This window comes from Epinephelus fuscoguttatus, linkage group LG13 (genome assembly GCF_011397635.1).
Source record: "Epinephelus fuscoguttatus linkage group LG13, E.fuscoguttatus.final_Chr_v1".
Taxonomy (NCBI): domain Eukaryota; kingdom Metazoa; phylum Chordata; class Actinopteri; order Perciformes; family Serranidae; genus Epinephelus; species Epinephelus fuscoguttatus.
In genome coordinates, this window is record NC_064764.1 from 17705777 (window position 1) to 17732280 (window position 26504).

The 26504-nt window shown below is 39.2% G+C and overlaps 1 protein-coding gene across 2 annotated transcripts in view; it reads right to left on the bottom strand.

Annotated features, from left to right (window-relative positions):
• The window catches only part of LOC125900168 (receptor tyrosine-protein kinase erbB-4-like), a 479428-nt gene that overhangs the window by 134560 nt on the left and 318364 nt on the right, over positions 1–26504 (bottom strand). For both annotated transcript variants that reach the window (XM_049595048.1, XM_049595047.1), the window contains exons 8-12: positions 23669–23782; positions 23131–23257; positions 20050–20123; positions 13947–14037; positions 8516–8715 (exon numbers count right to left, since the gene is read on the bottom strand). In XM_049595048.1, the coding sequence (XP_049451005.1) occupies positions 8516–8715; positions 13947–14037; positions 20050–20123; positions 23131–23257; positions 23669–23782 (606 nt within the window). The remainder of the gene's footprint in view (positions 1–8515; positions 8716–13946; positions 14038–20049; positions 20124–23130; positions 23258–23668; positions 23783–26504) is intronic.

Sequence of the window (26504 nt, forward strand, 5' to 3'; positions counted from 1 at the left end):
CCTGTTGTGTGGTGTCCTGGTGTGTGTGGAATCTCAACAACATCAGGCATTAGAGACATGGATAACATAGACAAGCATGACCAAAGACTGTGATTCTCTTGCTGGACTTTTTTTTAGTTAATTTAACCCTTTAAACATTACAAACTGTTGTAGATTAGCTTTAAGGGCTCATAAAGTGTCCAGTGGACACGGGTTAAAACTGAGATGAACAGCTATAGCGTACTATAACCAATTACAACTACATTTACTCTATTAATACCTTTGTTAAGTGAGTAAATGTATTTATTAAGATATTCGCTCAAAGGCTGCAGCAACCTGTAGAGGTACACCAGCTGGTAAAAACCTCATCTTAGTGAGTTTGCATCTTGTCGCAAGTCCATTTATATGAAAGTAAGCCTGCTGAAATGATTGCAGTTCTTTGCAAAGGCAACCGTTGACATGAAAATGGCCGCTGCTCCAACCATCCTGCTTTGGTGCTTTGAATGGGTATATCCATTCTACACTCATTCTGTATCTATGGTCAAAACACAGCCTTTCAGCTCTTGTTAAAAGGCTCACATATATAGATGCTGAATATTACCCACTAAAGATTTTCTGTTGGCTTAAATCCAAAAACCGCTTTCAGCACACAAATCCATAGCTGCACATAGACAGTGCAAACAAGTAATTTTTGGGCTGTTTGGATAGTCATGTAAAGTCATTATCAAAGCCACCTTTGATTTACAAAGAGACAAGCATTAAAAGTGCTCATACATAGTGAACAATCTATATGCTGTTCTGTTTCTGCCTCACTGTTTCTCATATTGTAGACCCTAGGCCATTACATCCACTCTTTTCCATTCTCTTCTTGCTCTGGATCTCTTATCTCTCTCTCTTTTGCTCCCCTTCAGCACTCGTTTCTACAAAGGTTGCTACATCTGAGAGCATTACAGTGACAAAATGAGAGTGCTGAAGTAACGTGGTGACAGCACTGCAGATACACTCGGAACTTTTATCATCCCATCTGCGTCTAACATGATTTCCCCCCTTGTCGGTGGAATTTAAAACAGTCTTCTCTTCTCTTCTCTTCTCTTCTCTTCTCTTCTCTTCTCTTCTCTTCTCCATAGCTATGAACATGGTTAGAAAAAGACCCCTGCTGTTTTCGAGGTTGTGGCCACATGTAAGCCAGGGGCTATGCCTCAGTGTCAGCCACTGCCATGTTCAGAATGCTTAAAAATTCAGACAGAGGGATGCAGATACACGGGGAAAACAGAAATCAAGTGTTTCTTTTGAGGGCAGAGGATGAAAGCGTTGCTTTCCACAAGAGACAAAACCACCTCTGTTGGGCTTCCAGTGCCGTAGGTAAACTGACCAGGCAGAGGGAAAGATGAGGAGAGGGAGGAATGATGGATGCACGAAGAAAAAAAAGGAAATAAACAAGGGAAGAGGAGAGGTTGGATGGCTTTTTAACCATACAGCACTTGCAAGATCAAAAAGATACCAACTTCAGATGTTTTTGACATGGCTGGAAAACAAAAGCCCATAGGGTTCGAGCTGTTCTGAGCTGAGGTGCCTTTTTGAGTCCCATGGGAGACAGAATAACATGCTATGATGATAATCATGACAGGGGGAGATAACAAGAGACAGAGAGTGAGAGGGAGAGAGAGAGAGAACAGCTGGGAGAAATCAGTGAAATCAAAAGAAGAAAAGAATACAAAACACGATGAAAATCATGGGCGAACAAACAAACACCTGTCAGGGCACTATGATGATGATGGTTAGCATTGAAAGGACTAACTCAACTGTTGCCTCAAGTTTCCTGCATCCTTTTCTTCTATATCAAACGCTGCACTGAAAGCAAAGCAGAGCAGCCATTGAAAAGGCTAAAGAGTATAGGCTGGCTGCTGGGGAAATTATCCTTGTCACTGTGAAACACAGGACAACACATTTTTTTACTTATAGTGTAAATGACCTGGCATACATTTTTGTAGTGTTGATGACCTGACATGACTCTAACCAAATTTGGGTAGGTAAGAAGAAGCAATTGTTCCCAGAACTGGTGACTGGAATGACAAGTAACAGTGGCTTAAGTGACAGGACAAACCTTTTAATGACACTATAAATTGTCATGATGTACCAATTCTTTGGATTTCTCACAAATAAACCCTCAAATATCCAGTGTTTTGAGTCTCTTTATCCCACAACATTCACCATTACTGTAACGTTAGGAGTTAGGGGTAATTTGTTTAGAGGCTATATCACAAGGAAATTACAAAATGTAACACTTGTACATGTTTGAGTAATCTTCACAAGGCGACAAAAGAAAAAGGAGAACAGGATTCGTAACATGGTTAAATAAAATCATAGAAATCCTTAAAAACTGGTGGTATGGAGTCATCATTAGAATCTTTGAATCCAGGGGTGCAAATGATAAAATCTCTATGGCCACCTTGGCTAACACTGATTGGCCAAAAATTGTGCTCTTGTGATCACACCTTTTATCGTGAAAGTGGACTCAATTTGCTTGCATCAGCTGGAATATTTCTTTCAGATCTTTTACTACAATTTTGCTCCAGGTTATGCCCACTAGTGTGCCGGTTATAGAGAGCACCTGCTTGTTTCTAACAGGCCTTTTTCAAAGCAGACATTTTGACTTGCCATGGTAGAAAAAGCACAGGTGTCACTAATTACATTAATGATGACTTTGATGTTTTATTTCTAGAGCATATTTTATAACGTGATCACTGATTGTAACTCTGTCTTGTTTACGTGAAGTTGTTTTGCTGTAGGAATCATAAATGATCTCCTCAAGAGTAACTTATAACATAGGTGTTTTCAGTCATTATGACTGATAAGGCTAGAATGCAATGAATGATAAAGGTGTAATTTGTCCTAATTAATCTTAATTTGTCCTAAGTAATTTGGGATACGTCATTTGAGATCAGTCCTGAGAGCAGCTTTACCATGTTTTTGCAGCCTTTAAACATCACTTAGAAAGCTATGGTAATAAAACAGCCCTTTCTGGGTTTATTCTGAGTGCATTGATGGGGCTAATAACAGTGTACTTTCTCTCCCAAGATTTGACCTTTTGAAGAAGTATGTGAAGAAAACAAAATACCTTTCTCTCTCATGTATTACCCCAAAGCCTGCACTCTAAAGACGTCATTATAAAACAAGACATTTTATTGCTAATGAGCCATCACTCAGCAGTACGTTTCGGGACCCTAGCGTAAGCTCTGGGATTTTCTTTTGTCAAATATTTGCCCTGATTAAGTTTTAGTAGCTGAAAGCTTGTCTTAACATTTAATACTAGCTTTGGACCAAAGTGAGCAGATCCTTCTTTTCTACAGGCAGCTTAATTTAGGCATGTCTGACTGTCTTGTTTGCAAACCACTGTTAAGTAAAACCAGATATTGACTTGATAGGATCACTTATGCGCTATTGTTACCACTGATAATGCTTTAAGCTTGACAACAATTCTCTGAAGCATGTTTTCAGTTAAAACTTAAAAGAGTTAGTCAATAATACTGCTCACGACCAGACTTCAATTGAGTTCTGACTGTCAAATTATAGCTCGAGAAACTGAGCAGCTTAATGCACAGTGAAGAGATTTTTAAAAACTGAGTAATCATCATCCAAAGCAGGCAAAAAAAAAAAACAGGCAGACTTGAGGAGCGCACACAGTTCTGTCAAGACAGACCATCATTTGCAATCAGATCCACGGCAAACCGCAAAAGCACTCAACTCTAGTTTATAATGTACAGCTAAACTTTTTTTCTTTTTTTGGTCTTAATCTGTGAGCAGAAATTAAATTTGTTTGACAACAAATATAAATAACTTTCAACTGATAGAACTTCTTGGGAAAGTGCTGAAATGTCTCCACACACTACAACATCAATCCAATGGATAATTTGACTTAATCTTTTGCTACCTCGATGAATGAGGTTATGAAAAAGACCAAGTGAAGAGTTTTTCTTAAAGGAATACTTCACCCCACAAATGTCTCTTTGTATAACAATTACTCACCACAAAGAAGGAACAATCCAAAAACTGAGAAAATTCTTGATGAATTGAAGTCATAGGCAGCCACGTTTAACAACGGTAAAGCTATATCAAAACATCTGTTTACAAACTCTCACACAACTCATGAAGAATTATCCGAGTCTCACATATCCAGTTGTATGCTAAGTATATCCCAAACAGACAACCCTTAGCTAAGTCCCGCCCCCGGATGCAGTCTGGCCAAACATAACGTTGCATGGGGCCGGCTCAGAACAACACAGCTGTGCTCCATTGACTCTAATGCAATCATTTCAGATTTCCTTCATTTTCAGGCTGGTTTTGTGGATTTGGAGCTAAATGTTGTGCCTGGGGCACGTCGTGTATTAATGATACTCATTACTTGGAGAGGTTGGAAAAAGATATACATTTCTTCCCTGTTCCAAAACCAAAACAAGACCCTGAAAAGTGTAGGGTTAGCTAACTAGCTACTGAAGATATAGCCTACTGAATGTATACACATGCTGCTTTTGCTTGTTAATGATTATAACAGTGAAACAAAGACCGACCCTGCTGTACAGGAACCAGTGAAGGGAAGCAGGGAAACTTCGCTGATATTCAACCAGCTGTGTGTCATCACAGTGTGCAGATGAACACTGTTTGACTTACTCCGAGATCCCTGCAAAGCCAAACACCATTCATCTGCACACACTGCGATGCCACACAGCTGGTTCAATATCAGCAGAGTTTCCCTTTATATTCATTGTCTTCTGTGTTGATCAGCGGTGATGTGGTGGTTCACTTTTACACTGTGATCTGTAGCCTATAGTTCGGCTTTAGCTTCTAACGATCTTTGGCTTTTTAACCTGTTGTTGCTGCTGAGTCAGTTTGACATCCTGGATATATCCCTCAAACACAGACTGCAGACTGCTCTGTCTGCTTCTCTCTGGAATCAAGAATCAAGATTTTTTTTTCATGTCTGGATTCTTGGCTCACTGGAGGCATGCAAGAAAATCAAGGTTTTCTTCACGGATTTAACGTAACATGGAGTGGGTAACTGATATACAAATGATCATTTGGGGTGAAGTAGTCCTTCATGTATGATTTGACAAAAAACATGATTATATTCTTAATTATGCCAGCCAGCTCTATCGCAGTAAGTACTTCTACTTGCAGAATTGTGAAAATGTGATGTAAAAACTGGATGCCGTGGTTTTAGGTTTCTTTAATAACCTAATGACGTTACTACATCATTACAACTACTCACAGTGAATAAATGGGCACATGCAGAACCTTTCTCCCCTGTCTTCGCTGCCCTGTAAGGGTGTGAGACCTGCCCTTTTCCAGTCCCTGCTAGGCTCAGTCAAGTGTAGACACACACGTACACACAAACCCACACATACACACTGTGATGCACACATGCAGAGCCATGTCAAGGAGAGCAGTGTGTGACTCTTGAGTCTCACCCAAGTCTTCAAAGTCACTGAAGAGAGAGAGAGAGTGTATGTGTGTGTGCGTGTGTGTGTGTGTGTGTGTGTGCCCAACACTAAGGAACTGCCCAGGGGAAAGGAGCACATGAACAGCGAAAAGGGGCCAACTCAATAATGCAAATACTGGCTCATTAATGAACATTATACATAAATGAATAATGTCTTAACACTTGTGGCAGTGATATAATAAAAGCTCTTCCATTTTTAGAGACACAATTTTTGTCTCATCACTTCAGATGTTTGCCTAATTTAATTTATTCTTCTCTGAATGGTTCTGTTGGTTAATTAGTCTAATTATGGGATTATTGTTTTTAGTTGTCTTTAGAAATTAGTGAGATAATAGCTTCCACTCAGACGATGGACAGAGAATAATAGTAATGACAACCGTGTTTCTGCTATTCTATGTTCAGTGTTGATGCTGCCTTTGGTGAAGTTATGAAAGTAGCTGAATTCCTAAGCCAGAAAACAGTATATCAAAGAGCTTCAGCAGCTATGGCAGATATTCCTTTCCCTCCAAATAACTGAATTGGTTTTGAGCATTACTCCAGAATGTTGTCTGAAGTTAAATTTGTGTCAGATTGGCAATCCCAAATTCTGTCAAACCATTAAATCTCAAACATAATTCTCCACAATCTTCCAATCTGTAACCTATTTATAAATGTGAACACGTTTGTCGAGCAAGAGACAAAAAAAGAAAACTCTCGTGGTGCCTGGAGCTGCACAACTGATGTTGAAGGCAGGATGAGAACACAAAGAATACATCACAGTTTAAAACAGTGAGCAATGTCTGTTAAATGCTCCCATTTTTGTTTCTGTCTTTCATTGTATTAATGTATTTTTCATGTTTGGTCACTGGGTTTAAGATTCCAAGAGACAGAAGTAGGATAGTGGCAAACAATTTTTGAGAGCCTCAGCACACATTTCAGCCAGAACTGGATGCAAAACAAACCAGGCTGGTAGACAAGATTAATTTTAAGACATGGCACAGTTACTCCATTCTTTGAAATCTGTTCTTTTTGGGATTTCTTTGGAGCTCAACAACAGGTACGTTTTTTCATAAATGTATTGCGATTGGAAATGATCCTGTTTTTGTTATCTACATGTATTTTACAGTTACAGCTTTGTGCACATGGGACATGATAAACAGTTTGCATGATTAAATTAAGGCTTCACTCTGGGTTGAAATAAACTATGAGAACTGCCATTTTATGTTTTTGGTAACACCAGATGCTTTGCATGTTGCGTATATGCCTCCTTCTTTCTCTGTTAAACAGTGTGGAATAAAACTGGTGATTTTGCATTAAACGCTACATGTCTAGGGCTGCACCCTAATAGTCGACCAAACCTTAGTCGGCCAGAAAGGTCATTAGTTAGCAAGATTTCATTGGTCACTTAGTTGCAGAAAAACAAAGAACAAACAAACCAGAAACTCTCTTAGGAGATGTGCATTGTCAAAATAAATCAAAACCTATATGACTGGACCATGTGGGAATTTAATTTGAAAGGACAGACTAGTGTTGCACGGTATAGCGGTACTAAAATAGTACCGCGGTACTAGAGTATTCCAAACGGTACTATACTGCATTTGGAAAATACCGGTACGTTGAAATCGATTCAGTTCATTAATTTAGTTATTTTATTTTACTCATTTATGCACACAAATGCCTTTCTTGTTCCTATTAGAGCACAGATTGCGCAAGTGGTGTGTATGACAACACCTGTATCAACATTCGCAGCTGGCGCACGTGAAAAAAGGTAAGAGAAGGTCTGAATCACAAAGGGAGACAACATGAGACAACACAAACTTGGTGGAACATTTGAGTTACCAAACTGTCACATCTGTACTGAGGTACTTACTGAACCATGACTTTTTTGGTACCGTTACACCCCTACTATTTATTGTTCTAAAGGTTTGTATCCAAAAGGACTTTTCCTTAGGAAAAGTACCGAAGACTATCAAAAAGTATCGAAATTCATATTGGTATTGGTACCGAAACAAAGATTTTGGTATCGTGACAACACTAGGACAGACACAGGAAGTAGCCATGCTCAGTAGTCAGACAGGAGTCACATTACAAACCAATCACAGCCGACAGATATCGTTCCCTTCTTCTGTGAATATTCAGTCTGAACAATGTGGAAAAGTTGATCATGTTAGTGCAGGGCTACCCAGAGCTTTACATCTGTCGCATGGACGATAAACCTACACAATTACAAACAGCACCTGGAAGAAGATTAGCTCTGTACTCAGGATTTCAGGTAAATAGGCTACATGATGCTTGTTGAGGTTGCTTAGCAACCTCAGATTCAAGCTGCCATCTTGCTTTGAAAGCTGGCACAAAAAAGGCACAACAGTGGCACCCAGTGCCCGACCTTGCGTTCTCTAGGCAGTCAAAGACTCGGCATGTGGACGGCCCCTAATTTCCAGGGCTGGTACCTGCAGTTATTCCACAGGCTAGTTAATAACATGTCGGGCAGGAAATCCAAAGTGTGGGATCATTTTGAGAAGGTGAAGGTCGAACCCAAGGTGATATGTAAACTCATCTTCATTGGTCGACTACAAACACGACGCATCATCTGAAACATGGAAGTAGCTACATGCCCATTAGCCACTTAGCACAATCATTACTGCTTTGCCGACAGAGTCATTAACAGGCGGCTCGCTCAGTGTGTGACGTGCACTTGTAGATAAAATATAGGCCTATATTAATGAAGGTTCATTAGTACGGTTTTGTATTTCTCTGTAATGTAGCACAGTGTTAACAATGTTACTGATACTATTCTTTCTCACACCTTCAACTCAAACCATTGTGTTGCCCCGCCCAAAATATATCATTTAATATTTGAATTAATATCGTAAACATGTGGGTGACTAATCGACTGATGGCCCTAAATGATGACTATTGGCTGACTAGGAATATTCTTAGTTGAGGCAGCCATAGTCTCCTGTGCCATGGCGAAGCACAGCAAACTATTTTGATTGACCTCCACTTTTGCTTTGGTACAGGTACTTTTTGATGTTTGTGATGGTTTCAGTATGAACTTACTGCACTTCTGTGGGCTTTGGTTGTTGCGGACCAGAACCTTCTGGTTTGCAGCACGGAACAATCTTGTCCAGTTGACGGTGTTGTAGTAGCAAAGCTGGCTGTTCTCTGCGATGTGGACATTCCCAGCGCTGATCTCTTTCAGGGACTGGAGTTGCAGTGATGAGATGCCCTGCTGCTTCAACACCAGCAGGGAGATCCCGCTGAGAGGGAAGAATGGGTGGAGGTGAGATGAGGAGAGGGTCAGATAGGGAGAGTGGAAGTGACAAGAAGAGGGACAGGGGAAAAAATGGAAAGAAAAGAAGATAATGTTCATATGCAGACTTTCATTTTAAGGAAAATGTCATGCTCAGTGAAATAAACTATTCTCAAACAGACCTAAAACTTAAACCATGTTGTAAAGGTTGAGCCGACATTGTGTTCATGATTACAAAATAAAAACATCAATACTGACAACTAGTATCAGATCCTTACACATGCATCTGACACTCAAACTTGACAAGTCCTGATAAGCAGTCAACTTTTCAACTAAATTTAAAACAAGAGTAGCTGCAGAAGAATGTACCGCAATTCATAAGGGACAGGATTAGTGCAACACAGTACTTTAGCAACAGACATATGGCACATGGAGCTTTTTTGTTTATGTTGTTCGGTACTTTCCACTTAAAAAGTACAACTTGCATTTGACAGCAGCTTGGTCAGGTGGTGTAATTAAGTTCCAGAATATACTCCTTTGAATTGTAAATGATACATAAATAGAAAGCATATGCCCAGTTAAAAAACAAAACACATATAGACAGAATGGCATTGTTTTCCCTCTTCTTAAAGTGTATACGGCAATTCACTCCTGAATTCAGCTGAAATCTGTCATATATTTTCACACTTTTCATATAAAGTCAGATCAAAATAATTAGGTTTAACCTCCTGAGACCCTGTGTCATCACATGAGCACATCGCATTATGGGTTTCCTGCTCCTTATGCTTCATTCTGCTTAGCTTAGACCTGTTGTCCTCGTTTGTGGACACTTTTATGCTCAGTCTAGAGCAAATCCCGACACAAAAGTGGACAAGGTACAAAACCTGATCAAATCTTATGGTTGAAACTTAAACTTAAGACAAAATAATGTCTACAATTTAATATGGCAACAAATCTGACCAATTGAGGCAACAGTAACAAGCTTGGAAGTACTCATTTGAAGACAGTAGGACTAAATTATCGCCTTGTTTGAGGACATTGGGGCTGTAATAAGGTGTAACTTTTCAAAAACATTGCCAAGTCTTTTAATCTTAACAGGTTCTACTTTCCCAGATTGCTCAGAGACATTTAAAATGCATACCAAACAGAAGCTGGGGTCTCAGAAGGATAATTTAAAGTACATGTTTGCACATAACGTCTACCTTAGTATGATCTACAGCTGATCTAAATAATCTACCTTTGTGTTGCACTCTACACTGTGAGTCACTGAGTGAGATTTGGATGGAAATATTTAGTCGCACTAAATTCACACAGAACATTCAAAAGGGCACAACTGTTAAGTGGACAACACATTTTTAGTATGTAAAAGTAAATCTACAGAGAAAAGACACTTTCATTTTAGTGTGTAAACAAGGAGCAACATTTCACTTGTAAGATAAAGACTACAAGTTATCTCCAGCATGGTCTTGTTTGTGTGTAATTATTATACCACAGTGTCACAAAGTGTGTCTATTATTAAAAATGTTCTATATAGAAGGTTTTATACTCTAGTGTTGTTAGACTTCAGTCAATACACAGCGTGTGCTTAATTCAGATTTTATATTCTTGTCTTTGTTGACACATTTTGCTACACTGCCACAGCAACGTGTCTTCAACAGATTTTTTTTTTTTTTTATCATTCCACCTTCAAGCCTCTCTTTCTTTCTTTTATTCTTCGATGCCCCCACCCTTCCTCATGCGCCCCGCTTGCACCATTTAAAAATGACAGGAGGCCAGTGGGGTGTCAGAGCCATCAGATAGACAGAGAGTATGCAGGATCAAGCATGGGATAAGGGTGGGTGGCAGGCTGTAATTTGTACTGCAGCCTGCTGTTTCCATTTGCAGGTGGATGACACACAAGTGCACGCACACATGTCTTCATGCGCACATTCATACACACGCACACACACACAAAGAAGCACCACATCCCACAGTCCGCACTACGCCATCAGCCGCGCAGACACTCACTATGTTTCTATCCAAATGTCACAACAAATTTTAGAGCACCTTTGGGAAAATCACTGAAAGTGAAATGATAAATAATTATGTTCTATCAGCTGGGTTAAAACAACTAAGTTGGCTTCTTAAATGTCAAAACAAAAGCATCACAAAAAGGGTTTTCGGGCTATGTTTCTTATTGACTGACTTACCTACTGACCGCAGAAACATAACCAAAGCACATTTGCTTTTAATTTGCATTCAAATGATTTAAATAAACCAAGCTGCCTACATATTGCTGCTAGACACTCTTATTTAAGGAACTTGGGAGGACACCACTCTCCTCAATCTTCTTTCTTGTTTTGAGTACAGTGTTTAACAATGGAATTTTCACAGCATGTCCATGAAGATAGATTTGTTTCATAATTGTGTGTGTGAACAGATTGACAATCTGTGTGTAAATGTGTAATCTGTAAATATAAAACACCTTCCACAAATACAAAAAAAGATTTGTAAACTCACAAAAATATTTTGCAAGTATAAAACGGATCTGTAAATACACAAACAAATTCCACAAATACAAAAAATATGAATACATTAAATTCATTTGCAAATATATGAAAAGCATTTGTGAATATCTTCCTAACATTTACAACTTTGGAACAGGCATTTGTGAACACAGTTTTTATTGTTGAAACAAACTTTCTGCCGGTCCAACAGATGCCGTTTCAGCAGCTAACGTTAGTTTAGCACAATCTACATATCAACAATGAACAATAAAACTACAACATGACATTTCTTAACAAAAGAGCTGCCAACACCAACAGCTGTTCTATCAAAGACCTTAACCAGGGTGTTGCCACTTGTCATATCTTACAACAGTTAACGTAACCTCACTGAAATGATGTAACTAACTAACAGCTCATAGAAAGACTGCGTGCTCTTACTTTGACATGCGGACATGACGTCATCAGCTGGGTGATCACATGCTATCCAAAGATGGCTGAGTGATACACATGCATTTTCGTTCGGACCGACAGAAAGTTTGTTTCAAAACTCTGTGCGTATAAAAAGCAAATCCACACGCGTAGAACTGAGATCCACAAATGTTTTTTCGATTCACAAATAAAAACTGAGTTCACAAATGCCTGTTCCAAAGTTGTAAATGTTAGGAAGATATTCACAAATGCTTTTAATTTATTTGCAAATGAATTTAATGTATTCACTGATATTTCTTTTATTTGTGGAATTTGTTTGCAGATCCATTTTATAATTGCAAAATATTTTTGTGAGTTTACAAATCTTTTTTTGTATTTGTGGAAGGTGTTTTATATTTACAGATTACGTATTTACACACAGATTGTTGATCTGTTCACACACATAATTATGAAACAAATCTATCTCCATACATGTCACACCCTCTGCACTATGCCCTATAGTGGGGGTGTAAATCACCAGCTTCATCACGATACGATATTATATCGATTTGTTTGGATGACGATACGATGTTTGCCGATATCACAAAGTCTGTCACAATACGATTTTGATTTGATTCGATTTAGGAGCCTGCGATCGATATGACGCAATATCATATGCCCACAATCACACAATCATTTACATCAGCTCACAAAAACAACTAGAATATAATTTGACCATTTTATTTCTGAGCTCTGTTTGTTGTTTGAGCGGAGGCGCGCTTACCCAGAATGGCGACACAGACGTGCTATGTGAATTTCAACATAAATGTGTATCTTTAAGATGACGATATGGATCGATGTTTTCATTTTGCATCGACGTAATCGGATCGTTAATCAATGTATCGATGTGGATCGATGCATCGTTACACCCCTGCCCTATAGTAGCATGTTGGTACTGTACGATCAAATTTTTTTTTAAAAAATGGGGCGTCATTACAGAAAAATATCCCAATTAATTAGCCTGATTTCAAAAGATAGGAAAAATCCTATCTACCTATTACAGAAGCAATTCCTAAACTCATAGTTGTGTCTTATCCTATCTCAGACCTCCTATCTTGTCTTAAGAAATCCTAATCATGACCAAAATTTGGTTCTTTAGTTGGCGCTCATCCCTTCGTGCCTGTATCTATGATTCTGCTGTACATGAGACTACATGTATCTTTGATTAGAAGTACAAGTAGGCTACTCAAGATAGACAAGCCATAATATCAACAGCTCTTACTTGTCACTGGCTAGCCAATTTGCTACCATGGACAAAAAAAAAGCATTATTTTAGCTATGAGCCAGAGGCACTGATCAGTCACATTCAAAATTAATTAATTAAAATTAGTGGATGAACATGGTCCAAGAAATTTGACCATTGTTTTTTAGACCAAGAAATGTTGTTTTTAGCAAGACATCACTGCATTTCCAGCTGTGATTGTGCCACCAAAATGGGGTACTTTAAGCCAAACCACTGTCTTTTCCTAACCATAATCAACCTGGTTTTAATACCTAACTCTAACCACAGCACTGTTGAAACTTACAGAAAGTTTCAACACATCCACTTTAACATACAAATGTTACATTTGCAAAAACTCAGAATGCCAACATTTATTCCTGCAACTGAATTGGAAGGATATACACAATACAGACTGGTGCAGAAGGTAAACAGTATTTGTTTAAAAGGCACATTTCAGAATTAAAACATAGTACTTCCAATGTCTTGACACTGAACTTGGAAAACATGGTTTCAAATACTACGCTGCATACAAATCAAATGCCCTCCAAAAAGTTAGATTCTCTTAATCAATTTGCACATTTTAAAAGGTTGTACCTATTTACTTCCACTCACTCTTGTAATTGCTTTTCTTAAGAGTAAATATGTATATTGTGCATCTGTCTATATTTGCACTGTGTATGTTGTTTTTGTACATAGGTCTCTCTCAAAAAAAGAGATTCCAATTTTAAAAAGCATACCTGTTTTACTAGGGGATAACATTTGAAAGAACAATTCTAATTACATTGTCATCAATTTAGGAAAAGTTAAATACATTTGACAAATCCAAACACCACTGAATTATCTCTTTTTAATTCCCAAAGAGCTCTTGTTTCAGAGAAAACTGATGTTTTGCTTTTTTCCCACTACAAAATAAAACTAAACCCATAATATTTATCATCAGCTTGCCTTTCCTTCCATTGCACTGAGCTCTTTTACAGGTAGTGACACAGCTATAATATAAATTCCAATCACAGTGTAAAAAAATCTAATAACAGCAAAGCTATTGTATTCTCAGGTGTGTACCTGTACAGCGCTCTTCCCCCAATAGTTACCAGGTTGGAGAACACACTCAGATCTGTCATGTTGTCAGGCCAGGACTGGATGTTCAGAAAGCCTAAATGGACACACACACACACACACACACACACACACACACACACACACACACACACACACACACACACACACAGGCACATGGGTTATACTGTAATGAGTCACCAGTACTGACAGACTAATATCAGCTGTCTATCAAATCCTCCATTTCACACAGTGACAAGAATAAAATGAGTAGGGAGAGTTGGCATCTCACTGGAATTAGCAACATTCCAGGACCACAGTAACCACACCACCTGAGTCTCATCTGAAAGCAGCCAAGCACTTCTAAGCCAGAAAAACGTTATAGGCACAGCAACTCCACAGAGGAGTTCGGTGCCAGCTATGACGAGTGTAAAGTTTGATATATCAATTATTTTTTTGCATTCCCTTTATCTGCCTCGCTGCTGTTGAATCATTTAGAAGATTAAATGAATAGCTGAGAGGATGGCCGTGGCTCATTTAGGATTTTCAATAATGGATTCAGATATCTGAAATATTTAGTAGAGAAACGGTAGGGGGGTACAATCCCCAAGCCAACACCAGAGGACAAACAAAATGGTTGGATGACGCTATGAGACCATGGAAGAAGGCACAGAAGGAAAAGGGGTAGAGGTGAGGAGGAAGATGGGGGAGGTAAGGGAAGTCCAGGTAACTATAATGACAAAGAAAAACTCACAAACTGCTGCTGTATTGGCTTCTTGACAAAGGAGGAGGTGGTGGTGGACGGTGAGAAAAACCATGTGGGTGTGATGGGCAGCGTGATGCATTCTCCAATCAATGAACAGTTTTCGACTCCATTATATTAAAGTGTGTGTTTCTCCCCATGGGATGCATAACTTTGTTTATCCAGAAAGGGAGGGATGGTGGAGGGAGGTAAGAGGAGTTGCAGGGAAGAAGGCCGCTCATGCCTTGTTGACAAGAGAGCAATAACCTTCAGCAGCACCTTTATCAATCCGCAGACATCATTTTGTTTGTTATGCCTATCCCAGCTGAGCAGCAGCAGAGTCTGAGCAAATGCTTATTAAGAGTGTTTGATGAAGAAATGAGGGGGAAAAAACAGGTAATTGGGAGGAACTACACACCAGGGCTCATGCAAATGGACATGAGTTGAATTTGATACACAGCCTCACACTGTTCTTCTCATGCAAGAGCACATTAGTTATTTCCAAACAGGTGGGGGGAAAAGAATAAAAAAATCAACATTGTTAAAATATTCCAAAATGGAAAACGATGCAAAACAAACAAAAAAACTGATTGCATGAAAATGTTTGTAAAAGCTAACATCAGTTTTGTTATTTGTCCATGTTGTTTATTGCACCACTACCACTGACCTCATGGTGTATTGTTCAGGATGCCAAGATCCTCTTAGCCCAGAGGACGGCGTCAGCATCAGAATCGTTAGCACTGTGTCGCCACTAATCGTCTTAATGACAAAACCTGCAGTGCTGAGGCCCCTCACAGCTCCATCGTAGTGCTCTTTTGGGGATGTGGGTGTTTCCTAATGAATGTAACAAGCTACCGCCTGCTGCATACCTGCCTGTGCTAATTTAATACTGGGCTAACAGCACACATATGCTATGCATGTGCAAGGTAGGTATAGATTCTCTGCGGACACCATGTGCATTTGGAAGACTTACAAGTGTAAATATTTAGAGTTAAGAGTTACATTTCCATTTCCATAAAACTTTTATAACTTATTTTTTCTCTGCTCAGTAAAAGATAACCCAAAAGGAGACTATGAGCAAAAACTGCCAGTCTGAGTTCCTTGACCGACCAGGTACAGAACATGTATGACTGATGGTCATCAACACACAGTTTAACACTACAGTATGAGCCTTTGTGAGATGCCTCAAGGCGTGAAAGTGAATGTTGTGGATGTCTGTTATATCTACAGCTGCATATGTTTTAAATAAAGAAAAAGAAAAGAGGGAATGTTGAGAGTAATTTTCTGTAGTGCTTCAATGTGGTGAGCACTGACAGCACACAGAGGGAAGTGAAATGTAAGCCCTTTTTAAACAGGAATTGTGCAAATTTGCAGTAAAGCCCAATCAGTCTTTTTTCAGCATTGGCAGTATAAAAACAAAATCAGGGAGGGTGGCAAAATGCCGCCTGCCAACTTTTGTTTTTTACAGAATACGCCTTTTGGCAGTGTAAAACGGGCTGTAGTGTGTCTGCAGCCTGTTTTCTGAATATGTCATAAGGTTTTTTGATTTTCACATTTAATCTTAATGAATTTCGGTCTCACTCCAAAGTCATCAAAATTCAGCACTTGGGCAGTGACCTGAGGCGTCCTTTAACGCCGGTATGATACACAGCCAGTCGCCGTTATAGTTTATTGGCAGTCGGCAGCGTCAGGGGGAGCGCAGTGGGACAAGAATGAAAGTTGAGGCAGCGAAAGTCTGAATACAGTGAATGGGAGGAGTGGTGGATGGGTCCAACAAACACCGATCTTCATCCAGGAGAACGGTGTTTGCGTCCCGCAAGATTATAAAGCCAAAACCTGTTTTGTTCTTTTTCCTAAACCCAACCACGTGCTTTTGTTGCCTAAACCCAACCACATGCATTAGTTGTTGGGGGAAAACAATATCAATTTATGGTGTTGCACTGACGTAGTGCATTTATTTTGGAGAGACACAGTAAAAATCTTGTGAAAACATTAGTGTATTTTGAAAGAAGACAACGCATGCGACCTTGACACGGTGTACCAGAACGTCAACAACCAAGGTACCCAAAGTACCTTTTACGTCGTATGGGGACGTGGAAAGTCCATGACCAAACATCGATATGTGACGAGGTCGGAGTGAGAATGTGTTGGACTTCGTCTTAACCTATCAAGACTTAATTATATAAGTTACATTTTTGAATGGGTTGAGGGGCTAAGATGGATGATGGTGATAAAGAAGCATCTTGGATCCTTCTTTGTGCTCAGTTGTAAAGATATTGTTTTGGACTTAAAGAGAAAGTCTAATGATAGTCCATACTTGTTTTTATTAAAAATAAATCCAATGAAAAGACCAAAACCAACAATTCTACTAACGAGCATTGTCTGCATTGCCTGATATTTACCTTATTTATCAGTGTAATAGACCTCCACTGTTGTCCAAAAACTACTAAAAAAACGCATCAGTGAGCCACATCATCGCCCTGGGTGTCATATTCTGCCTTTACAATGAACACTGGCAATGTAGTCGCATTTTAGTTATCCCACACACACTGTCCAGATGCATTTAATACTTAGTGGTGAACCAAATGCTCCCCAACTGAAAATAGTCCTCACGTCTGCTCTTTAATGCTCTTTGAGTAACATTTGATAAAAGCTGTAGTGCCCAGCTGTTTTGGGAAATACTGAGCCTCTTTTAAAAACCAAACACCATATTTGTGATCTGTTTAAAAGGATTTACACTACATCTTGAGTAGGAATGAAGGAGCTTGAGGCTGAAGCAGATTGGGTTGGGAGTATGGAAAGATTAACAAGTGATAGTTTTAGTCTTTTCATGGGATTTGTTGACAAGAAAAAACTGCTTGAAAAAATAAATACATTTAAAGCCTTCATCTTGTTTCCACAAAAGAGCACAACTGATGTAAAGATTAATGCTCAGTGTCACATAGTAGCCTAATGTATGGAAGATACTAACACTGGTACATGGTCATCCAAGGGGGATTTGTGTTAGTACAGTTAATAGGTGTGATAGGGGAAAAAAAAACACATTTAGCCTTGTCTTACTCTCAGTATCTTTGCTTTCTTCTCACCTCTGTCAATGAATGGTCTTGTGCAAAAATAGCAAAGTGAAAAGATCACCAAGCAGCGGTTCATGTTCTGCTGAGAGCCACATCAGTGGCACACCAATGCACAAGGCAAATTACAGCATGGAGCCACTTAGAGAAGAAGGCCATGAGCTCACAAGCAAAGGTTAAGGGTTCTTAAATTGTGGTGATTGCATTCTGAGCCACAATACTGAGAAACCCACTTATGCTAAATTGCGTGAGTTCGCCCACTCTTTGGGTGAAACCTGAAGTGGTGATATGTCTTTGAAGATGCTACAAAAGGGAAGCGCTCAAAGACAGAAAGAAAGAAAGATAGAAAAAAGAACAGAACTGAAGTGAGAGATGGGGGTGCTGGTGTGTAGGATGAGCGCTGTCCTCCTACACAGCTCATTTGAAAGCCAGAGCAATGCTCGTCGTGACCTCTGGGTCACAGAGGCAGGTTGGCTGTCTCTGTCAGAAGTCACGTTCTCTTGACAGCTCCGAGAAATGACACGTTGAGCTGACACACATCTCTGACTACATGGCGTTTGGCCAATGGTTTGTCCACATCACCTGCTCTCAAACTGCCATCACTAAACACAAGAGGAAAAAAACATCTAGTGGAAGTCAAATTTTTGATCTTGTAAATTAAAAGTAAATATAAATGATTGCACTTAGCATTTTTATTTTCATAGGAATACAGATTTTTAAAAGTTATACCTGCTTTAAAAATGCACCCAGGGCCAGATTCGTTTGCCTTTTTGAAAGGCAGAATAAAAAATATTTTTAACTCGCAATCTGAAACGAATGTTTGATTAACTAAGACAGCAGGTAATTATGCAGATAATGAGTGAGAATGCTGACGAATGGTAGTCTCTTCTGTCTGCACTTTTTGCGCACTCAGCCATTCTTATAGTGAATCAAGTTTACATTCAGTGGCGTCTTACCCCTTACAAGGTGTTATAGATTTCTGAGTTTGTTTTGTCATATTGTTGACTGATTGTTACATCTGAGTAGATTTTTCTTCTGCACTTGTCTCTTCTCTTTGTTTCTGTTTTTCGTCTTTAACTTGTGCTTGTGGTAAAAGGATCAATGCATTGTAGACCAATGGATCACAATTTGTTAGAAAGACAAGCAAAGCCAAACCAAGTGGATGTGATTTGGGGGTCTGACCTTTAAAAAGGCCTATGTATTAGCTTTAATTGACTTCTGTGGTCAGTTACTATTCTCCACCAAAGGACGACACTAAAGATGTCAATAAAATCTGATCATTTTTGAAACAGAAGTTTTACAGTCATTGGCTCACTGCCAAACCTGAACTACTCTGTTTGCTCTTGAAAAACAACAAACCAAGTGCTTTTTGTAGCAGAGTGGTTTGTTCTGAATCCCGTTTAGATCGTGCAGAGGGACACCACAGAAGCATGAAGCAATTTAAGTGAGCAGGTTGGAAAACACAGCACAAGCTACTACCACTACATTTATCCTGGCACTTAATTTTGCTCAATTATTATTCCATACATTACATTTAAATTATAATTATCATCAAATATATTATTTGCTTGCCATAACTTGTAAAAAAAAAAGTATCATATGTATTCCAGGGGTGCTTTTTACTACCAAAATGCAACAAATGTAAGAGTTCTACACCAGACAAAAAGTGAATGTGTATTTCTATGGGAAAAGAGGGACACTGGTTCATAAAGCTGCTGCTTTTGTTAACCCCCTTCATAAGTCAAAAATGTCACAGACAATATTTCAACAGCAATATTTTCTCATTTCATGAGGGAGTGTCACATCGGAGATACAAGGTTTCTTTCAGATGGCATTGTCAAATGTCGGGGCTGAAAGGATGACAGTATACATGCCGCTCAGAAGTGGCGGTGGCATAGGGGAGCTGGAGGATTAACGATGCGCACCGCATGTTCTGGATCTTTTCTTCATGGTGCGTGAAGGGAGAGCTGGGACTGTGGGACTCAAGGCTAGGGACTCCCCGAGGGAGAAGCAGCAGAGAGACAGAGGAGATTGAAAGACTCATCTGATATTCATCTTATGCTGCTATGTCTGTCCTTGGTGTGGACAGTCTCGGGAGGGGGGGGGGGGGGGGGTAGTCTTGAGCAAATACACACACTGATACACACATAGACATCACATATGCGCACATCATATATGGCAATAAAAAGGGGAAGGGAACGGATTATGATATAGAACATTTTATTCATTTTTTTTATTTGTTTATTAATTCATATGCGTGTGCAGAGATTCATGCTGTGCAAGTGACATTACTCACCTGTGATTTCCCGTACGGTGCGGAATACATTGAGTTTTTCTGGGTCCAAAGCTTCAATGTTGTGATAGACATCCCTGTGAATGATAATGGGAGATCAGAACAGCACAAATGAAAATAGAAAGATCATAACAATGGCATTTTACCCTGCACTGATAAGCCAGGTGCTTCTTAATCACAGCAATGAAAAATGAGCTGCACTCACCCAAACACAGAACATGACAATTTAGAATATCAGATCAAATCAGTCAGACATTTTATCTGTGCTTTTGCAGAAATACTTGTGAATGATCACTTGCATGCATACATACCTTACATCTACCTACATATAATGCGTATATTTTGCTTTGTCTAGTTTGTACTGTGAACATTTGCACATTTGGTGGGTAATTTTGCATATTTCTGTACAAATTACAGCTCTTTGAATTCAGAGATATACACATATTTTAAAACATTCTTTCATATTTTTATTGTAATTTTCTTCAGTTCTGTATTTATTGTCGTGGCTATCTTTATTCTGCATTGTTTTCATCTTTGTCTTGCTCAGCTGTCCTCGTTTATTTTCTCAAACAGAACAAGCTTCACTTCCTGTTCATTTGTCACACATGTACGGTAGCCGCACAGGACCACAGTAAAGATTTGCAGAGGTCAGAATGTATAGGAACAAAGTAGCCTCACATATTTAACAACTTCTTCAACATTACACCGGGCACTCGTGCGTGGTCATGAACATATGTGGACACGGCGGCACTTTTTTTTTTTTTTTCATAAAAGCCAATATGCACATGTTGCAAACAGAAGACATGAGCATACATTTACATACTCATATAGGCTTAAGCCCCACATACGTCCATAGATGCCCAATATTTGTTTTACGGCACAGATCAAGGTCAATTTAATCAGTCTGATGGTAGTATTGATCATCTGCTTAAAAAATACAGAAATCCTTTTTTCATGCAATTTCATACAGAAATAGATAATAGATCATAGACAAGTGCATTACATTAGCATTCCTCATCATGTTCTTGTGTAGTAAGACACCTATTAGAACTGCTCTCTTCTTATTGCCTTGTTTTTTCTTATAGAAATTCAGCAGACTCATCAAACAAAAAGTCTTTTTATCATAAGTGTGTTATAGTTATTCAGGCAGGGCACATGGTTTCATAACACAGTTGAATGTAAATCTGTCTGCAATTTGCTTACCTTGGTACAATTCTCACCAGCAATGTATCAAGGACAGGTGAATTCGATGCTATTTACTTCAGTGTTTCCCCTACCCCCACACCCCACCCCCTTGAAGGTCAAGTTAATTTTATCTAATTTTATTTTCTCTGCTCTCTGTATCGCACACGGCGGAGTTTGGCCCCATTGCGCACGCACACACACACACACACACACACACACTAGAGGGTGTTAAAAAAAAGGACTTGGCGACGGCGGCGCTAATAGGAGCTAACTGCTAACAGACAGAAGCTAACTGCTTACAGACAGAAGCTTTCAAAGCTCTCAATTTTTGCATTTCTCATGTCATTTTACCTTTTCAGCGTTGTTTGAGCTGGCTATAAAGTCATCACTGAGGACTACCCAGAGGTGTGGGCGAAGAAGGTTTATCTAGCTTGAGGCTGAGGGCGGTAGTGCACTTTATATATATATATATATATATATATATATATGTACACTGTGTATTGTTTTTCGGCACTATCTTGTTCTCTATAGCTGATGAAAGGTGAATTACTCCTGTGTGGGATCAATAAAGTTCTTATCTTAGCCATCTGAGAAGATCAAATAAATTATTTCTGGTGCCTGTTTCCCAAGTATATTAGTGTGTGTGTGAATGAATAAACAATAGGCATTAACGTAAATTTCTTTGTAGAAAGGCGCTTTATGAAATTAAGTCCATTCACTTGTATTAGTTTACAGCGCAGCCTTGCCACATCCAATATGGCGGCGACGTTTACGTATCGCAGCAGCAGGCAAACCCACTCGATGCGGCGTCTATGTATATATGTCTTTGCGTTTAGTGGCCGTTTTGGTAAGGAACCGGAACCAGGGCGAGAGAGACAGGATCCGGAACAATGGATGTGCCTTTCCGTCAAAATAAAAGCACCAAGCTAATAGAAATGCAGTGAAAATTAAAGAATATAATTTTCAAGAAAAGCCCCAAGCCATTAAGTTAACATTTTTCTTTTATTGTAAATCGATGGTGGGCCAGAATTTAAAGTTTTACTTTGGTGAACACTTTTACTTTGGTGAATTTGGTGAATTCCGGATCCACTCTCTAGACCGGAACCAGAATCCAGACAAAATTCAGAGTGAATGGAAACCAGGCTCTTCACCATACGTGAAGAGCCTGGTGACACAAGGCTAGCATAGACATAGACAGACACTGAAACGACTGAGTGATGTGCGTACTTTTAGAGCATCAAATTGTACCACTGTACTTTGATGTCAAAATGCGTGCCTGGTATGCAAAATGCATGCAGGTTGGCAGGTCTGGAATTGAGCTATGATAGCTCAATTCCAAATTTTGAATTCCTTTACGCTCCGTATAGTTATTTATGATTAATACATTTACTACTGCTCTTCTAACTCTCAAGGCACTTTCAGCATACTCATTTCCCACTTGCCATGACTTGTATTCAGTCAGGCAATTAACACCATTCCTACATTTTTCTTATCCAGGCTTTCTTAACTCTAGCACTTTACATTAAAAGTGGAATGTGTGAAAAAAAATCTAACCATTAGTGTTTGCAATGTATTTTGTATACCCAAAGGTATCCATGCTGAATGCATTTGCCAAGGTGTGAATTGAGCTGAGAGATTTAAAAAAAAAATGCTTGAAAAAGAAATGCTTTCGCTTTTTTAAAAGCTGAAAAAATATTCTGAATTTCAAGATTGCCTGTGTTAAATCACTGAAAATCTACTTTTATCATATACAATTTAACATATAAAACATATTTCACTTTAACATTAATTAAAAGCTATACTGTTTTCACAGAACATAAAACATACAAACGTGATCACAGTTCCATTAAGAGATCCCTCTTCTATCACTCTGATACATTCAATATTCTCAACTCTCACCCTTTGATCCCAGTGATGAGGAACACCAGGTTGCCGTTGATTTTGGTGCAGTTGACAAACTTGTCGATGTTGCTGGAGTCCACTGTCTGAGCCGACTGTAGGCTGGCTGTACCGATGCCATCACATGCTGCAATGCACAGTGAGATATAAATGCCTTTATAACACCAACATGTCTAGATGATTGAGATTTGAAGGGATTGAATATGTGGCATTTTAATAGTGTATAAAGGGGGGCAATGGATGATGCAGCTGCTAGGCAGTGTTAGTATTTCTCAAAAATAAATCTAATTGTAATCCCAATTAACCCCTCAAATTAGAATTTGATTGTTTTTTGTGATTATATGTCTCTGAGTTACTGTGGTAATGATTTATTAATGTCCAAATGCTATACATAGCATCCTCTTGGCAAGCCCAATATTAACAGTGATAGATAACCAAAAATGATTTGCTTTAACAACTTCATAAATGGCCACATAAGTGGAAACATAATCAATTACTGATTAGTTTACATATTTTTAAATATCTGTTTATGATGTACCTTTTGGGCAGATGTCAGTACAAGGAATGCACATCTTAATGCGGTTCTCCTCCACCTCCATCTTGTTGCTGGGGCACGCTCTCACACAGGAGCTATGGTCCACCACAAAGTTATCTGAAAAACAATTCACCATAAATGTCAAATACAGATGGCTGCTGTTTGTCACGCTGGAACATACAGTACAATAAGTGGCACTTGGTGAAGGCAATCACATAAAAAAAGTGCTGAAAGTCACTTTCATTCTCTTTGTCTGACTGAAGCTCTCCTGACTGCACATGGATTGCATTAAAGGGTTAAACCATGTTTGAAGTTTTAAGCATGCCAACTTAAATATTTAATGAAATTGGCTTTTTATTGGACTCTGTTTCATTTCTAAAAGTCCCTATTTAGTTGGGAGAACAACCCATACTGAAGGAAAATGAACTCACATACTAATCATATTACCAACCACAGACCAGCGCACTACTACTACCACAAAACAAAAGAGACACTTCATTTTGTGCTCCCCTTTAAACAAGCCTGAAATATACATAGAAACATCACTGTTCTAAGCAGCAGTAAGAGACTTACTTTCATCACTCTAAACATTTAAATGGTCACATTATACCACATGTCTAAGTAACGCTGCCTGAAGCACAAGTCCCACTCCCCTCCCTGCTGGTTGACCTTTTCACTGATGTTGAGAAGCAGCGTGGGGAGTCCACAATTAGCTGTGCACTTGGTGAGTGGTTGGTGGTTAGCAGGGTAGTAGTCATAGAACAAAGGATTAATACCAAGATTAACAGTGTTGTAAGGCAGTAAGAGGAGATATCATGGTGATGCAGACCAACTCGCTGGTCTTGGTATTCTGAGAAGATTCATAGCCCAATGCAAGAGACAATTCAAAGGTACTGAGCAAAGGCACCAAACAGATGTTACGATGACCTCAAGAAAAGCTTTGCTTCAGATAGTCAGTGTTCTGCAACCAGGTCCTTGTATTCGTAAAAGAGGCAGCCTCCTCCTTAATCCCTTTAGAGTCTGTTGGGTCATTCACACCACAACCACGTGTGAACCAGGACCAAGATTCAGACAGTCTCTTCAGGGACGACCATGCCTTGTGCCATATTTAAAGAGGTATACGCATGCAGGTGAGAAGCACAAACTCCAGTCATCCTTGACACCAAAATGGAACTGCAGTTCCTGTTGACGCTTATACAGTGGCGTATGGTAGTTAGGAAGGGCCCCAGTGCACGTTATTATGACGGGCCCTGGTGTAAGATTTTGGGTCTAGCTACGATTTGACAATGGACAACAGCAACACACATATTACCCAGCAATCATCAGTGCAAATATGTATGTGACAAAAACATAAAATAATATAATAAAGTATTCATTCAATTAAATATTTTTATAGTTTATTTGTTGTTTTATAGTTTCTGTAAAGTTTGGCCCCACTTTTTAGTTCAACATGAACATGTGTTCTTTGAAAATGGGTGTATTTCTGAGGTGGCAGTCTGCAAGAGTTTCAAGAGCCTGTTCTCTGGCCAGCATGCTGTTGGGGGGCCTGCTCTCTCTATTGACACCCCCATCCCATGGGCCCCTTTGCAACCGCACCGCCTGCACTGTCTATATTTAGGCCCCTGTGCTTATGCTTGCCACACTGATTTTATCATCCAATCAAGGTTAATCACCAAAATTCCCGATTAGCACAGATGAGAATAAAAAATGTTCATGCCTAAAATACCACGTTATGCCAAAGACACTGGGCCAACCGGAAACGCATCACCTTGTAGTCATCATGATCATGATTACTCTATTGAATTCCTGTGCGGCCACTTGCCAGGCTATAAATGGAAAACAACAACAACAAAAAAAAAAGCCAAGAGATCTCAACCAAAACACCCATAGGAGTGTGTGTCCGCAACCAGTTTAGGAAGAGACGTGTTGCTAACTGTGTTTTGGATCCACACTTTATGAAGCTTTTCCTGAAATTTGTCACCAATTTGTAGATATGTGGTTTTCTCTGTCTTCATAAAAGTGGGATGTGAGGTAAGTGTTTATTGTTTGTCCTGTGTTGTCTTAGTGGCTAATGTGTAAACAGAGACAAACGCTTGCATATTAAAATCAAAGGAGGCCCTGCTCTGATGTATCTATTAATTTTACATTCTCCACAGTAAGAAATCCCTTTTGTCTCCTATCCTGTCCTCTCTGCCTATGGATCTCAAGACCTTGGCATTTGGGCCCAGAGAAACACACACAAAGACACACACACTGTACTTCTCCCTGTCATGATGCATTCCTTACTCTAACCTGCCCCACACCTAAATGCCCAACCCCATCCCTTAGCCTAATTCTAACCCTTACCTTAAAACCAAGTTTTAACCCTTAAACAGCCCTTTGTAGAAGTGAAGACTGGCGACAATGTCCTGACTCACATGCACAAGTAACTTTGGACAACATAAAATAAGCTGTATTGACACTAACAGCATTTTCTCTGTGAAATGATCTTCCAGCAACTATGACAGGGATATTACAAGCTAAAGATGTAAGAACAACTTAAGCATCCCTCGTATCTCATCGTTGTTCTTATTCATGGCAAAACTTCTATTTGTGCAGGAAGGCAAACAGCATGAAGAGGTGGTGTTCAAATGCTAATAAGATATTTTCTGCATGCATGTGTGTGTGTACAGTCCATAAAAATCAGACTATGAAAATGCACAGGAGTGTGAATGTGTGTGTGTGTGTGTTTGCAAAGTTGAGATCTTTGCTAAGAGCTAGGTATTATGCTGGCATTATGCAAATAGGGATATAATGGCTTATTTTGACAGATGTGTGGTAATACACAGGCATTTAAGCA